The following is a 16,783-nucleotide window of genomic DNA, read 5'->3' on the forward strand; positions in this document are numbered from 1 at the left end:
GGCCTCACCCCAGTGCATACATCAGCTACTATAGGGGAAGGCCAGGGGCTGCTTGGCGAAGGTCCAACCCGAGTCAGCTGCACTAGAAGTAAGGCTGCTGAAGCTCTCACTAGGCAGCCACGACCCTCAGGTAGGAAGTAGCTGTTTAGAATGACAACAGTCTTAAAACAGTCTGTCCTATCACAAGGCTGATAAAATAATTAGTGCAATGCTAAGATATCCCCGTGTGATGTACAAGACTAACAGGCAGGTAGAGAATGAGGAATTACAAGGAGTGGGGAATAGTGGTCAAGAGAAGCTATCCCATCAAGGCTGGCAGTGGAAGTAGGATGGGTGAATAGAGACAATGGCTGAGTACAATGAGAGACCATGAGTAAAAGTTTATGATGAAGGCAGGAAAGCTAGAGAGCTAACTACTGACAGAAAGATGTATTAACCTGGCGACTGTGCAATAAATGGCAAAAGTGATCTTGCTGGAAAACAATTTTTAATCTTATAAAACCCAAGAGAAGCATGTAGAGAACCAAACGATGGAAAAAAAGAAAAATCATTTACCAGTGACCAGGACCAGTGACGAGGGAGTCGGGAGGGTGGCAGAGGGAGGATAATACATTTAACAGTCACGTGTGAACATTATAATTAAAACTTATTATTCATGGAGTTAGCATTGCCCCACATATCTGAGGCTCCTGTTCTCCCTTTTCCTCTCTCTCTCTTCCTCTCTCACTCCAGCTATAGTATTTCCACGAGAATCTGGCTGGTGGGGGGGTGGCAGCTGTGGGAAATACTATACCAACCCTCCCTCACTCAGTTCATCAGCTGAGTCTTCTCCTATATCCCCACTGTTGTTTTCTTGGTCTTTCTGCTACTGTAGATCATCAGAGAGTGATGACAGTGGTTGATCAGTCTACAATCAATGTTAAAATTTGTGAAGGTGTCGATGACTTACCAAGTTTGGTGGTAACTTTATGTTTGGCAGCGCATCTGTGACCTTGAGTGCCAGGAGCATGTTTACACTAGTCACGCTTCCTCACCAGCATAAGTTGATGGTTGTATAATTATAATCCGAATCATGTCAAGTTGAACAGTCTAGTACAGTTTTTCTCTTCACTAACACCTTTTTCCACCTCCAATGTCTCCCCCACAGCCATGACCATAGGAGCCAGGGGGCTGGGTAGCATCAAAAGTTGATGACAAATTAAAACCCTCCATGACTGCTACAGGCCAATTGATCTCATGATAGATTATGGTGTGAGAGAAGGATGATGTAGCAACATAAGGTTCATTGGATTTTACCCTGGCGTTGTGGGAATTTTTGATATGCAGCTTGGAAAATGTCATCTTAAAATGTCTGGCACAGTTTAAAGGTTAAGTAGAATGAATGGCACAAAGACAGGGACAGGGTTATACTCTATTTCATAGTGAAGACCACACTTGCCTCAGACCTTGATGACCTGTGTAGCATCATACCATATCATAACATGTATTTATTTATTTGCAAGGGAAACAGCAAAGTGGCCCATTTCCCTGGGTCCTTTTAACTTCTCTGACAGTGTTTTCCCTCCTTTTCTTACCTCTAGCCTTTACTGGAAACAAGGTAGTAATATACATAATGATGTGACCGTGACATAATTTCACAATACATGAATGAAAATGCATGTGCTGTGCATGTGTGAGGCTGGTAATGCTGTACAGAGCAGACATGGCCAATAAATAGAGTTGGAGAGAACGATAAGTAGCAGTGACTGCAGAATGCTGAAATACACAGGGCATGTGAATTGGGAAGATAGGGTACCAAATGCCTACTGGCACCACAAGCGAAAACGTAAAAAAAAAAAATAAATAAATAAATAAAAAAAATGAAGTGGTGAGAATGTGTGGTGTGGATGATGTGCTGTGTGTGCTGAGGAGGTAAAGGTTGCAATGGTATGGGCATGCCAAGAGGAGAGAGGGGGGCTATGTACTCAGAAGAGCTGCAGAGATCGTGGTAGAATGGAGGAGACCAGCTGGATGACCAAAAAAGACCTGGAGGCAGTATGTGGAGGAAGAGAAGACATGAGAAGGATGTTTTACTACCATGCCTGCCCTAGGAATGCATCTTTCCCTCCACGCCCCCCTTGCATCTATAGATAAAATTCACTCCCAGATTTACTAACAATGGTAAGCCTAACTAGACAATAGAAAACTAAAGTTAATAAAGGCAATAATATTGCATTTCTTCATAAATTTTGCAATAGTAACCCATGCTCTTGTTAAAATAAAATAAAATACTTCAACAACAGAATTTATAATGCTCCCCAGTTTAAAAATCACTGATCTAGTCAAAAAAAAAAAAAAAAAAAAAAAAACAAACGATGGACACAACATTGACTATAAGAAACTGATTAGAAAATCTCACTAGGGGCAGATTCTCGTTAAACCAAACATTGTGTTGTTGATGCTATGCCACATCACTGGAAGGAGGAAGAATGTATTGAAAAAAAAAAAGATATTCAATATGAGACAACAGACACAGGATATGTACATCATGAAAGCCTGTGAAAAGTTGGTGTGCAGTATTTTAAAAGAAGTAGAAAATGGAAGAGCAACTTAAGCAAAACAAGAGTGGAGAAAGTGGCTACATCAAGTGGGGAAACTTCAAAAAGAAATATTTTGCTAGCAACTATATCCTAGCACAGGCTACAGGATAGGTAGCTACAGAAGAAATACCAACCTGAGAGCAGCTGCCCACACGCCTCCTGAGACCTGTGTAAGATTGTAGTGCAAGAGTGAGGTTTGGGCAGCAAGGGCAGCAGCCACATTAAGTCCACAGCTGGCCACTAGGGGGTCACGATACACCCACAGGGACACCAGCCATGAGAGGGAGTCCTCACCTGAAGCCTCTTGGATAACCTGAAAAGATAGGTGAGTGTGTCATACTTATATGTCTATATAGGATATCTCCATCAAATTATACACTGGCCATAGCCCAAGGCAGGTGGTGAGCAGCCCATCCAACTGTTCATCCTCCCTCTCAAGCTGGGGAAACCTAGGAAAGGTAACTGAGGTAACCCTGACTTCAGACTAGCCCTGTGTCCTAAAGTAATGGGTCATTTCCTGCCTCAGCCTCAAGAGCCAACATGATAGAGATGAGCACTAAGGCTGTGCACAGCTTTAGTGTATGCCCAAAACTTTACCTTTATTCCAATTAGTACTCACATCAGGAAAAAATGTAAATTAAGATGATGTACAATAAACACTCGCTTTAATTTAATGAACCAATTGGGGGAATGAAGTGAGATTATATCCAATAATCTGTTATATCTAAGGAATCCGAACTTTTTGCACATAGCAATCCTTGCTCGTTATATGAGAAGAAATGTTTGCTATGTCTGATCATTTCTGATTATATGAAATGTATTAAATGAAAGGTGAGGCGCAGAAGGACGAGATCGGAAGTGACTGATTACAGTTGGGAGGACACTAGACACGCACTATCTGGTCAGTTTCGTTTAAACCCCTGCCAATCAATGTGCCTGTGCATGTTCAGCCGGCTTGCAACTAAAATGAATCGTGCACTTACCAAACTTGTTCAGCAAATCCCCACATATACAGCACTGGCCCAAAAAGTTTGTTAAAGCCCCATGTGGGGAGTGGCTCACGAGTGAACCAAATGCAGCTGCAACTTGTAAACAGTAGAGATAACTGGGTAGACTCACTCTACCCTTGCTATGCTCCAATACTAGCAAATTAGTGTCTGCTAGATCCAGTGGTATGCTTGTATGGCAGACTGTGGGCCAATAAGCCAGTAGAGTAGCAACTGGTGACTGTAGCATAAGTAGTACTTTCAGCTTGAGTTCCACAGGCAAATAAAGGGGAACTTGGCCCAATCCACCCACCCTTCCCCCCTCCTGCTGTTCACCAGCTGGGCTCAGGTAAGGCCAGTGCGTGAGGACAGCGGTGGGGTAAGGAGGGGGGTTTGAGGTGTGGGATCATTATGTAAACATACAGCTGCTCTACCCACAGCAGGATATTTCAAATGTCAACACATTACTTAACCAAGTATTACTAATATGTATTATTGGCCTGGCCATAAGTGCAAGCAGTCATAAGTCACATATGTCTTAACTTGAGGACCACCTGTACTTTTAATTAGAAAGGTGCATACAAAATGGCAAGCATATCCTATCTCTGAAGCACTCAGAAACACATCAATCAATAATGCCATGTAATTATCTTATGCCTGAATTCCTGAGTAGGAGGAGGGCTTTACCTGTGAGAAATCAGTGTTGGGATGGGAGAAAAGATGAAGCAGCACCAGGGAGGAGTTGAGAGTCACGCGACGACCCACGTAGGAGTTGTGAGCAAGGCCACGACCCAGATGGAAGGAGCTTATCAGTCTGTGTGTGTGGTGTTGTGAAGAGCAGGGATTAATTTTTCTAGGACAAATTAAGACAGACTGAAAGCTGCATAAAAAAAGTGCCTGCCTCATGGTGCAGCTGTAAATAAAAGATGCTAAAAACAAAATGTCAAATATAATTCCAGAGGCATCTTGATACTTCCCTACTGAAGGAGTTTAAGGATTAGGAAGAGGGAGACATCAGGAAAACAAAACTATGCTTATTTAATGGCTAGTCATGGAAAATCATGAGATCTGATTCACTGTTGTCTTTGAGTGAAACATTCACTTCACACCATCATGAGCAGTGACCATATTTCCTTTGACTGGATTCTTTTACATACCTTAACCACTGACCAACATAAGGAACTAACTATAATAATAATAATAATACTCTCTCTCTCTCTCTCTCTCTCTCTCACAGAGTTGGAGACCAGCTGAGATGCTAAGTCCATGCCTGGCCAGCCATTATGTGAGATATGGACCAATACTTCCAAAGCCATCCCCACCACAGCTGCAGTAACACAAATTTAACACTCTGAGTCATATAACACAATTATCATGTATATATACTGTATATGAGGATAAGAATAACATAGTTGGTGAAGCACCACTCCAGCCATGATCACTTTCAGTATACCATACCATTCTCCTAACCCCTAAAGGACACAAAAAAATTTAAGGAGTACCTCTGGAGCAAAACAGCCATTTTTCAAGTACATTCCTTTTAAAAACTCATTCAATAAATGTTTTACAGCATTTTGAGCCAGTTCTAAGACTACCCAAGTGCTGTCCTGAAGACCATCTATCAACCCACCAAATGGGGCTAAGGCCAACCACCAGGCCCCACCAAGAAAGCCTACTGGCATCATAGACCAAAAAAAACAAACAAAAAAAACCCCATCTCTACTTGAGGTTAAGTTTGATCTGTCATCATCTCAGGTAATCAGTTGACAATCCAGCCAGACCTTCCAGTTCTCTCCGTGTGTTATAGCACCAAATAAGGCTGTGCACCACTGTCTCATTTATTACCAAACCTTACAGTATACAGATCAACTCACCCACATTGTAGTGCTGCAGGTCATTATTAGCACTAAGTATGGGGAGGAGTGTGGAGGTGACAGCATTTGCCAGTTTGTCCCAGAAGTCCTCACAAAATGTCTCAAAGCCTGCTTTCCCCTCAGACAGGAGGGATAAGGTGCAAGCCACAAGGCCAGCAGCTGCCCGGAACAGCCTCACAGTCTGCACAGCCTGCAAGCTGAAGTCAGATGCAACCCAGCTAGTGCCTCCTGCAGAGAATATAACCAGATCATAAAATTCATATAGATAGTCCACTGCAACTAACATGTACTCTTTTTGTTGCCCTTGAGCTGTGTCCTTTGATGTAAAAAAAAAAAAATAAATAAATAAATAAAGTATCATCACAGTTAGCATAATTACCCTCCCTTACTGCTTAACTATAGTCTGACACAAATATGAAGTCCAAAATTTGAACTAGGAGCATAAACAGATGCAGCAGTAGTCAGGGGCTGATTCTCTACCCTAATAACTTCCCTAATAACACAAATCTTAGATGCACTCACCTGCTTTACCCAGGGTGTGAAGCAAGGCACTGGAAGGGTTGGTCAGCTCTGTAACTAAGAGCTTTATGAGGGAAGAGCGGGCATCCTGCACCTGGGAGTGTACCTGCAACATGGAGATAAAAGTTAAGAAAAGGGCAACAAATGAATATCATAATCACAACTTTTAGCCCCAAAAGATAATCTTTTAAAATAAATGTCTCCATCTTCAAGTGAATGTCCTGAGCAGTGATTACAAGGGATACAGCTTGGATACCACAGGAGGTTCAGGTTGGGGATAGGCCCCTCATATTTTTTACATACATAAATCATTTATCAAAAAATAAAAAACCCAGCCTGCCTTATAGTGAATATAATCACTTACCATGATAAATAGGAGAAGGGAAAGTAGGATTGTGATCAGAGTCATGTTGGCAACTATTTCCTTGCCATTTCAAGACATGGGAAGAATGTAGCCTATAGAGTAACCCACACAAAGTTTTTACATAATTATTGAAAACCAAGAACCTAAAAGATTTTTTAAAGTTATGTAGTGTTATTTTGTAGCTGCGAAGCATATACTAAACGAGAAATAGTCATGATCCCATTTCCTGCACTAGGACTACAGGAGGGAGGCTGAGCTTCTGCTACAACATATACATATAAATTTACCTTGAGGCATGTACACAGACACTCTAATATATGCACAAGAAGCTGCTCATCCACAGAGGAATTTGGTTCAGATGTCAGGAAGCGCTGAAAGCTGCTCCTCCACTGAGCTGAGAAGAAGAAGTCCTTGTCACAGCACCCAGCAAGGGCCAGCTGCTGCACCCTGAAGCTGAGGGCTGCCACATTCTTCTTGACATCATGGTGGGAGGTGGCATTTTCCACATTCCTTAGGGCTGAGGTGGTGGCCAAGGACAGAATAGATAGCCTGAGCCATGCAGTCTCTCTCTCATTCAGCAAGATGAGGCAGTCAGAGTCCTTGGAGTCCTGGTAATGACATGCAGACAGCCACTCCACACCACCAGCCTGACATGAATCCCACACTGCTCCAAGGAACTCTCGGGCAGGCCATTCAGCCTCCTTCAGCAAGTGATGAACAGTCCTCATCTCTGTGCACAGACCCCTGTCCTCCCCCCAAGGGTGTGTACGGTGAAGGAATGGAAGGTGGAGTCCCTTGGCCAGAAGCTGTGGCACTGAAGGCAGCTGTGTTGCCCCTATCTCCTCCAATGTGTCCCAAAAGCTGATGAGGTCTTGGAAAAGCACAAGAGCCATGAGGCATGACGCTTGACTTCTCATGCGCATGTCCTCGTAGAAGAGAAGTGTGGCTGCAAGTATAAAGGAAAAACACTAGTCAACATTCATGATAAACATCAGCATCCACAGACTAATTTCAAATCAGGACCCCAACCCTCTTCACAGAAAGGTGTAAACTTGAATAACAAACAATACATAGAGCTTACCGTTCTGTAACACACAAAATTACAAACCTACAAGAACATACATCCATGCCTGAAAGCAAACTCACCTCCCAGCAGGGCAGTGAGGAAGGTTGGGTCCTGCAGCAGAGTGAGCCGAACCTCCGCTGAGTGTGTGGCCAACAGTCTGAGGCATTCCACTACCCGAGGCACACATTCCAGTCTCACACCCTCACCCTCTCCACGCTGCACAGGAAATTATTATGGAATGCATTTGCACATATGTGTGCCTGTGTGTGTTTGTTTTTAAGCATAAAAAAACATCTTCACAATATTGCACAAAGAAGTAACATGATAATAAAATTTTCTAATATGCCACAGAATAACATCAACATCCCCAGATTGTTAAGAAGGCCTGAAGATAGTGTGAGGAGGACATGAAAAGGTTTAACATCAGGGGGAAGAGTCAACAACTGTCAAGAGTGGGAGACTCATATCCCGTCCAATCCCATTGAGGAAAATACAAAGGAGTACAAAGGAAAGGAAAAGCAAACAGCAACAGACCTTTTGGTCCTAACTAGGCTGTTTGTTGCTGCTACCATCTACTCTAATCTACGAGTCATACACAGGACAGCAAAGATGAAGGCGATAAACAAAGAGGAATATCTCAGATTGTCAACGCTGGACTTGTGACTGCATATCTTATACTGTGCCTGATGAGATAGGAATAGTGACATGTTCAGCTGTCAACAAAACACTGATCCACCTTACTCAAAAGTCACTGTAACGATAGTCCCTTTTCAACCAGCAAATTTTCTCTCATGTCCTGGCAATTCATCAACAACTTCCTTTTCTCCCTACTTCAACCTCTATTCTTCTCCTCCTCTACCTATGTGACTTGCCACAAACAAAGAAGCTACCTGACACAAGTTAAGAATACATTACATCAATATTTACATCCACAGCTGCACAACAACAATGTGACTGACAAACCCACTGTATGGCATATTACACAGCAATCTGAAGACAAACTTCAAGTAAAAATAGGAAGTCATGGAGAGAGGATGTTTCAAATTACAGTAATACCTCAGTTTACAAGTGCCTTAGTTTATGAGTGTTTTGATTTTCGAACAAAAGAAAATCACTAAAATTGCCTTGGTTTATGAGCAGTGACTTGATGAACAAGCATCCTGTTTTACGAGTTGAAAAGGCAAGCGTGTGTTCCCGTCGTTCGCCACAAGACGAGAGTGCTCAGAGTGGAACACACACACACACACACACTCACACTCACACACACAGTATACCTCTCAGGATTACCAAGCTATCCAAAGAGATAAAACAAATCAAGCTTCATTACATCATTGTAGGTTCCAAAGTACAACAATTTACCATAACATTAGTATTGTCATCAAAAAGCATTCTTACCTTAAGTGAGTTGATGAAGGTCTGGACAAGGAATGGGAGGGAGCACAACCTCATGAATGCCTTGTGGAGGTTCGGGTCTTCCAAGAGGAAAGCTAACTGAGTCCAAGCTGCTTTCTGCACTGTTGCCTCTGTCCCTCCACCATGGATCAACTCCACCACCTTCAGCAGCCCTCCTTCCTGTTCCACATACAAACACATTCATATTGGTCACATCTCACACCCTTGTCTTTAACTATTATTACATATCAGCTCCATCATCTTCAGAGCTCTTCCCTCTATCAGTAATATATATATCAGGCTTGGGTTCAAGTACATTTTTCATACTTAAGTTCAAGTACTATTACAATACAACAGCACAAGTCCAAGTCCAAGTACAAATATTCAGTTTTATAGCTGAATTGGAGTCCAAATAAGAGTACTTTGGTAATGTATTGGAGTCCAAGTCCAAGTACAGTCAAATCTTAGTTTTCGAACATCTCACTTTTCAAACTAATCGGTTCTCTAACAGAATTTCGAACTCATAATTGCACCAGTTGCCGTATGATAACTTGGTTGCTGAACAAGCTACTTGGCAAGAGCACCATAGTATCACTGTGCACGTCAGTCATGCCACAGCCCTCACTCAGAGGACATCCGCTCTGAACTGTTTTTTTGATTTTGACGATTTTTCCTGTGTTGTGTATTACCGTACACTGCATCGTACAAGTCGACCAAAAGATTATTAGCTTCAAATCATGGGTTAGGCCTATACTTGCTGTAGTATAAGTCGACCCCCAAACTAAGGCGTCATCTGGCGATCAAGAAATACCCCAGAGCAAGCAAGAATTTCCTCAAATCCTGCGAAATTCTTGCGATTTTTGTTCTGGCACATCAGATTTTCAAGACGTGCCCCCAATTCTTGGCAAGAATCGGGGATGTGACACAAGCAACGACGGGGCTGGTTTAGCCACTTTCTTGCTGACATCACAGGTAAACACACCGCGCTGCACCTCCTTAAGCCTATGGCGATGACCATTTCCTAAGCTTATTAAACAATCTTTACCCTGTAGTGTATGGTCACGATATATTTGTATAGATCCGATTTATCGGTTGTATTGTCAGAACGTGAGATACGAAGAGTAGGGCGGATGACACCGGCAGCGTGGGAAGGCGTTCGACAAGCATCCAGTATCAGTTATTGGAAACAGCATACAATTTTGTGTTGATATAAACCAAACTTTTATTATTATTATTATTTTATGTGTGAGCTAAGGTAAATAGTATAAAAACATTTATCACCAAGAGCATGTGTGAGTGACTGTCGCCTCCATGAGAGGCGAGAGAGGAAGCCAGCCAATCAGGGGCCATATGCTTGAAAGCCTCGTAGGAGGGAACACTCAGAAGGAGAGTGGTTGTGGTAGTGTCATGAAGCGGCCGTCCACACAAAGGCGCAATCTCTGGAATGCATGACATCGTGTCGTGGACGGCGCACAGTGAACAGTCGATACATCCGAAGATAGTACCAGAACTATCAAATCTGTCATACAAGACTAGATTGGAGGAACTGGGCCTACCAACACTCAAAGAAAGAAGAGAAAGAGGAGACCTGATAGTGTTGCATGTGATACAAGTGGAATGGACATGTTGGATACAAATGATTTAATCAAGATGGAAGGGAGGAAGCAACTAAGAGGACACAGCAGGAAATTAAGAAAGGGGATTTCTTTGAAAGACAAAGATGTACAGTTTTCCATACAGGAGCGTGGATATACATGGAATGGTCTAAACAAAGACATTGTTGAAGCGGGCAGTGTCCATAAAATGAAGGAAAAGATGGACAAATATAGATTGGAAGACAGGACTATCTGAGCTTGAGCTCAGGCCCTGTATACTACAAATAGTTAAATACAAATATATAGATACAGGAAGGAATAAAGTGCAAAGGTACAGGTGTGTAGTTACAATGGATAATGTGAAGAAAGAACAGTCTGCTATGTTAGGAGTGCATGCAACCCACCTCCGCCTCAAGGTTACAGGTGCGCATGATGTGTATGGGCTGCCTGAGGATAAAGAGATCATTGTGCACAGTGATGCTGTAGCGTAGGGAATCAAAGCACAGGTCTGGAATCATGTGCTTGAGCTTCTGGCAGGACTGGAAGAAGGGTCCACTCCTTGCCTCCCGACGTAGGAGAAAGAGACACTGCAGCTGGTAGCGCAGTGCCTGATGTTTATGAAGAGGAGGGAGTGAAAGACAAGTGCATCAGTATTACTGGCTAGCAGTGGCATCAACATCTAACCACAATGGTCCAAAAGCAACAATACTAAGGGTATCAAGTGATAGTTAACAATAATGAACCAAGAGGAAAATGGTACAGTAATAAGGCAAGAGTTGTTAGTGGCACTGAGTGTCTTAACAATGGATCAATGTTAGTGGTAAGCAGATAATGACACCAAATGTATATAACTACAACAGCTGAAAGTACAAAACCCACCAAAGCTTAAAGAACCAGTATAATCACTCACTCAAAACTCATTCAAGATTCAAGGTTTGTCTTTTCTTTTGAAATTTCCAAAGATGTTATGCTAACTTTTGTATCAGTTGCAATAAAAAGGTTACATTTTTGCCTTAAAGCCTCAATGAATCTGTTTACAGTAAGGCTATTCCAATGACTCTTCCTGTTTAAGAAAATAGGTGGCTAAAAATTCTAAATCCCTGCTAATATGCCCGTCAGCTCACCTCAGGGCTATCTTTATCACACACAGCTTCAAAGGTCTGGTCCACTGCTCGGCCCAGGGAGGAGGAAGGGTCTGCCAGGCACTGCAGGTCAGGTAAGCAAGCACCCCAACACTTGGCTGCCACAGTCCACACGGAGCTACTCATCAAGGGACGGCCAAGCAACAGGGTCAGTAAGGACTCTCGTGCTATATTGGCAACCTGGAACAGTGGAGTTCAGTGACATGCAAAATATTTCATTATCCTACTAATTAATGACTATATTAAACTTATTATTATCTTTGTTAAGTAAGGAAATGGGCACTGTATATCTTTATCATAATGATAACAAGGTAGAGCAATTGACAGAATGTCCTTTGAAGTATGAGGTATGGGTGCATATAGATAAATGTTATCCATACGAATTTACCAGCTGGTAGAGAGTAAGATACACACAGGGATGCGAAGAATTATACAGATACTTGTGAAGAAAGAGGAAAACAAGGCTTGACCACTATTTACGAAGGACCTTCACCTTAATGGCTTTCAAAACTTCACTCTTGTTAAGTGTTAGACTCATATTCATTTGTGAGGATCTGGACCCATTATACTAAGCCATCCATCCTCTAATTAACTGCTTCCTCTTTTTTGGGGGAAAGGGGGGGAGTCATGTTTTCCTTAGATTTCCCGTGTTAGGGAGGCCAGGAGAGGTTTCTACTAGTACTTTATGGAAAACTTCATTCTTACATAATTCAGCCCAATTGCATATTCCATACTACTTTTCATACAGCATTCATAGTTGTACTCTGCAGATTACACAAGTCTCTTGCTTACTTCTTTGTTGTCATCAGCACATCCAGCAAAAAGGATGAACCTGATTACATCTAGCGACAAGAGGATAAGGACAGCTGGTGACCTGCTGCAGCTGGTATCTAGAGTCTGGGTTGCTCCAACACTAGACTCAACAAGCCTCAACACACTCTTATACCTGTGTGTTAAGGGTGCAATGAGGAGTAATATATTTAAACTTTAAGGAAATTAGTTTCAATTAATTATAAAAAAAATCTTCTATCTCAGAATGCTTACCAGAGGCTTTAATGTTTTAAATACCTTGATGTTAGTTAACTCAAGTGACTTTAACATTATTCTAAGTTGCACCTTCAATACGTTGCCATCTACATCCTACATGCACACTTACATACAAATACACACACCACCAAGCCAAACACTAACCCATAAAGCCGCACAGAGAGCACAGGAGAATGAAGGCACTGGAGGAGTATGTGTCGTGACTGTTCCAGCTGTTCCTCAGACACACTGCCCTCCTTTGCCTGTCTCCCAACACCCCACAACAATTTCTCTAAGATGGTAGCATCTTGGAGAACACTACAGCTTGGTAGGGACTTTTCAGCAAGGTCAAGAAATCCTTGAAGGTCTGAGTTAGAGGCCTTCAGGAAATTAGAAGTGGCCTCCAGAGACTTGGCAGCAAAGAGCAGGCACCTGACCTCGTTGGCTGATGTAGGGTTAGCCTGAGTCAAGTACTGCAGCAGAGTGTGGTGATGCTCTGGATGCTGCAGGAAGAAGCCTCCATCACACAGCACCATCACAACAGCATCACAAACAGCGTTGTCTATCACCTGCAAGGAAATTAAATTACTTTGTCTGTTATCAAGGGGCTACAGTGAAAATACTGAAGACTTCACTCACACGAAAGTGTAAAGTCAATTGTTTACCAAAAGGATCTAACCTTAAGCTACAGGTTGACAAAATTGGTCCCCCTCTTAAAGCATGGGCTTATTTTGCCGTGCCTGTCCTCCCACACAGGCATATTCAAGCAAAAACATACCTCACTTCAACCTTTCATACCTTCACTTCAGCTTAACTCACGTAACTTAATGAAGTGCCATTGTAAAGTACGTACCCTTAACTGTCTTTTGACGTTAGGTTGAAGACTATATAACCTTTGGTAGAGCACGTATGGAAGTAGGATCACTGAGAGCACATTTTAATAGACAGTTTTCCACCCCGAGTGGACTTCCCTTCTATGATTTAGTAATAAGAAGCATAACTTTTACAGTTTATGTGAACCACATACTCAAAAAACTTAACTTCTAGGCCTTCTTGATACCCTTGTTGGGTATTGAAGTCAAAGGGCCCCCATCTTGTAGATGAAATTCACTGGAAGGTGAGAAGAGGTGGGATGTCTAGCTGACATCTTTTCAAAGCTTACACAAGTCATACACTGAACAATAATTAGTCAAGAGAGCATTGTTGGGTATTGTTTGAAAGAAAATGACATGCTTACCCTACTCCAGCACAAACAAAATAAATTTAACTGCACGCTAAGTCAAAAAATGCCTTGTCGTCTATTGTCGACACCCGCGGTTTGAGCCCAGGCACCAGCTGTCAACTATTGTCTACACCCACGCTTTAAGGGTTAATGTGCCGATTCTTTTGTTGTAAAAAAAAAATGCATAGTCATTTTTCATTTCCAGTTTCCTTTTCATAGCAATTGGGAAATAACAAAATCTATTATTAAATACCTGCACTGCAGCTTCCACAGGGACAAGAGTTGTGAGGACATGACACAGGAAGAGGGAGCAGCAGTGGGTGACCATCAGCCACCTCTCACCCCTTGCCTCTTTCCTTGCCTCAAGGCCAGTCAGAATGAGATCTGACAGGGTTCCAATAACCTTCAAAAATGAACACCTGACATAAGTTAACTTAGAGACTGATGTCTTGAAGGTCTTAAAACTACTGCATGCCTCTGGTGTGGTAAAAACAGAGAACCATCAATTATTTGATAACATCAGCCATATAGTCTTATATATGATTATTTTCAGATCAAAAAGTGACCATTAATAAATTTTCCTTGAGAGGAATGAGGTATTTGAAAAATGTAAAAATAGCTCACATTTCTGATGATAAAGAAAACAGCAGATACAAGTTTATTTACAGGTACAGTAAACCCTCACTTTTATGGACCTCGACAAAATGAATTTCAGCTTTAACAAACTTTTGGGGCCAGTGCGGTGTATGTGGGGATTTACTGAAAAAATTCAGTAAGTAAGAGGCTCAGTTTGGTGGTAGGCCAGCCAAAGGTGTACACGCATGTCAATCGGTGGTGGTTCAAACAAAGCTGATCAGGTAGTGCATGTCTAGTGTCCGCCCAACTGTAATCACTTTTGTCTTGCCATTCCGTGCCTCACCTTTCTTCTAATACATCTAATATAATCAGAAATGATCAGACATAACGAACATTTCACCTCATAATGACATGCAAAAAGTGTGGATCCCTCGGATATAGCGAAATATCTGGTATAACATCACCTCCTTCCCCCATTTTGTTCATTATAGCAAGGGTTTACTGAAATAAGCACATAATAATTATATAAGCAAAGACCCACCATAAGTATTCCTGTTTTGACTTCAGTGACTAGTTGCTCCTCTCCACCTGCCTCCTCCTCTTCTTCACATGGCTCTCCCTCCACTAACACCCTCCACAGCATACTGGGATGAACACAATCTCGCAAGAGTGTAATGCATGCTGACATAAGACGTAGGGAGGCTGACTGGAGGCCTGGTCTACGGGAAGCCAGTAAGGAGGTAGCTGCTCTCATGGCACGCACACAGTGGCTGGGGACAGTCATCTGGTGCAGACCCAACAAGATGAACTCATCACCATCATCTTGTTCATGGATGGTTGACCCAAGAAGCTCCTAATGGGAAGAAATTGCTTTTTTTCCACACTTTCTCTTTTCTCCTCATGATCGAATAATATAAATGTTCTTTATTCTGAAACAATTTGGACAACATATACCTTACTCACATACTTTTACTCCTCCTCAGAGTTATATAAATATGGTGGAAGGTTTTGAAGGATTGAGATGAAGGCCGTGGCAATGATGGGGGTGAATGATGAGATGAAGGCAAGATGTAAGAATGGGAGGATAAATCAGGAAGAGAGGAGTCAGAATTGAAACAGGAAGGGTCATATGAGGAGGTAGGGTAAGCTGGTGCAGGATGATTGTGGGAGGGTGTGGAAGGGTGATGTGGTGAGGAAGGGTGGAAGCATAGTGGTGAGAAATGAGGACGATGAGAGCACCATGAACACCAGTCTGACCACACACACGTCTGATGCATACCCTTCTTACCCACACTTGTGACAGAAGCCTTTGCTAGAGTAATAGTGTAGTACAGATGGTGAAGTGACATCATCACTCTTTGTATCACTTACATTACTGTTGACACTGTTCAGAATAACAGTACTCAGAAGTACTCAGAATAATCTGCACTTTCTCTCCCGTCCTTTCTTCCTAACTCATAAATGTGTTTTCCTATATTTTCTCATTCATGGTGGCTCAGTGATAACTAATGGCATTATCTCACATCCACAATCTCAGATATACTGCCATGCTGCAGGACAAATCGTGGAACCCACAAAATTTGAGACAAACATTAAAGTCTGTGGAGCGTAGGAGTACGATTCAATCTATGATGGCTGGCTAAGTGGACCACAGCAGATTTAATTAAATCAATGATGGGTGTTGTTTAAGAATTAATGAAATAATAGTCATGCTAACCACTATATTCATCATTACGATGAGCAAAAACTGGAAAATATATATAATGACAGTTGTTTGATTTAAATCGACTTAAATTATGATATTTTAAAAATGTCAGAATATGTCAAAGACATGACAAGATCAGGTTAGACTGTTGGAGACTAGACAGAATAGTGGTGCAATGCTGGCTGGCTGCAGCAGGTCAGTCTTAGGACTGGCTCAAACATGAAACCAAGTTCCAACATAGACTTCAACCGATGTATAGAGAATATCAAGGTGTACATTCATATAATTATATTCATTATAGGAAAAAACATTTAAAAAAATCTGATTTAAATAAAAGAAAAAAAAAATAGAGAGAGAGAGAGAGAGAGAGAGAGAGAGAGAGAGAGAGAGAGAGAGAGAGAGAGAGAGAGAGAGAGAGAGAGAGAGAGAGAGAGAGAGAGAGAGAGAGAGAGAGAGAGAGAGAGAGAGAGAGAGAGATTATTTTTAATAAAATAAAAAAAACACTGTATAATGATCAGAATTTACAAACTGTAACTCACCTGACCAACCCCACTGAAAGGCTGAGGCTCACCTCCTCCAGCCAATGTGTCTGGAGGGCCATGGTAGGGAGCAGTGTGGGTGTGAGGGGAGCAGCAGCTGACCTGGGTTAAGTTGGAAGGACTGGTGACCCCAGATGACATGGTTGAGACAACCTGAAACAGACACAACACATGCAAAGCTTGAAACATAATGATGAG

At 42.1% G+C, this 16,783-nt stretch overlaps 1 protein-coding gene across 1 annotated transcript in view; it reads right to left on the minus strand.

Annotated features, from left to right (window-relative positions):
- LOC126998955 (rotatin-like) overlaps positions 1-16,783 on the minus strand; it is a 31,030-nt gene that overhangs the window by 2,959 nt on the left and 11,288 nt on the right. Inside the window, exons 8-23 of the mRNA XM_050861245.1 lie at positions 16,586-16,738; positions 14,883-15,194; positions 14,019-14,168; positions 12,709-13,112; positions 12,310-12,463; positions 11,500-11,697; positions 10,780-10,983; positions 8,784-8,960; positions 7,469-7,604; positions 6,610-7,268; positions 5,962-6,064; positions 5,440-5,667; positions 4,799-4,892; positions 4,253-4,382; positions 2,714-2,892; positions 9-141 (exon numbers count right to left, since the gene is read on the minus strand). Coding sequence (XP_050717202.1) covers positions 9-141; positions 2,714-2,892; positions 4,253-4,382; positions 4,799-4,892; positions 5,440-5,667; positions 5,962-6,064; positions 6,610-7,268; positions 7,469-7,604; positions 8,784-8,960; positions 10,780-10,983; positions 11,500-11,697; positions 12,310-12,463; positions 12,709-13,112; positions 14,019-14,168; positions 14,883-15,194; positions 16,586-16,738 — 3,414 coding nt within the window. The remainder of the gene's footprint in view (positions 1-8; positions 142-2,713; positions 2,893-4,252; positions 4,383-4,798; positions 4,893-5,439; positions 5,668-5,961; positions 6,065-6,609; positions 7,269-7,468; positions 7,605-8,783; positions 8,961-10,779; positions 10,984-11,499; positions 11,698-12,309; positions 12,464-12,708; positions 13,113-14,018; positions 14,169-14,882; positions 15,195-16,585; positions 16,739-16,783) is intronic.

The sequence above is a fragment of the Eriocheir sinensis genome, chromosome 15 (assembly GCF_024679095.1).
Source record: "Eriocheir sinensis breed Jianghai 21 chromosome 15, ASM2467909v1, whole genome shotgun sequence".
Lineage (NCBI taxonomy): Eukaryota > Metazoa > Arthropoda > Malacostraca > Decapoda > Varunidae > Eriocheir > Eriocheir sinensis.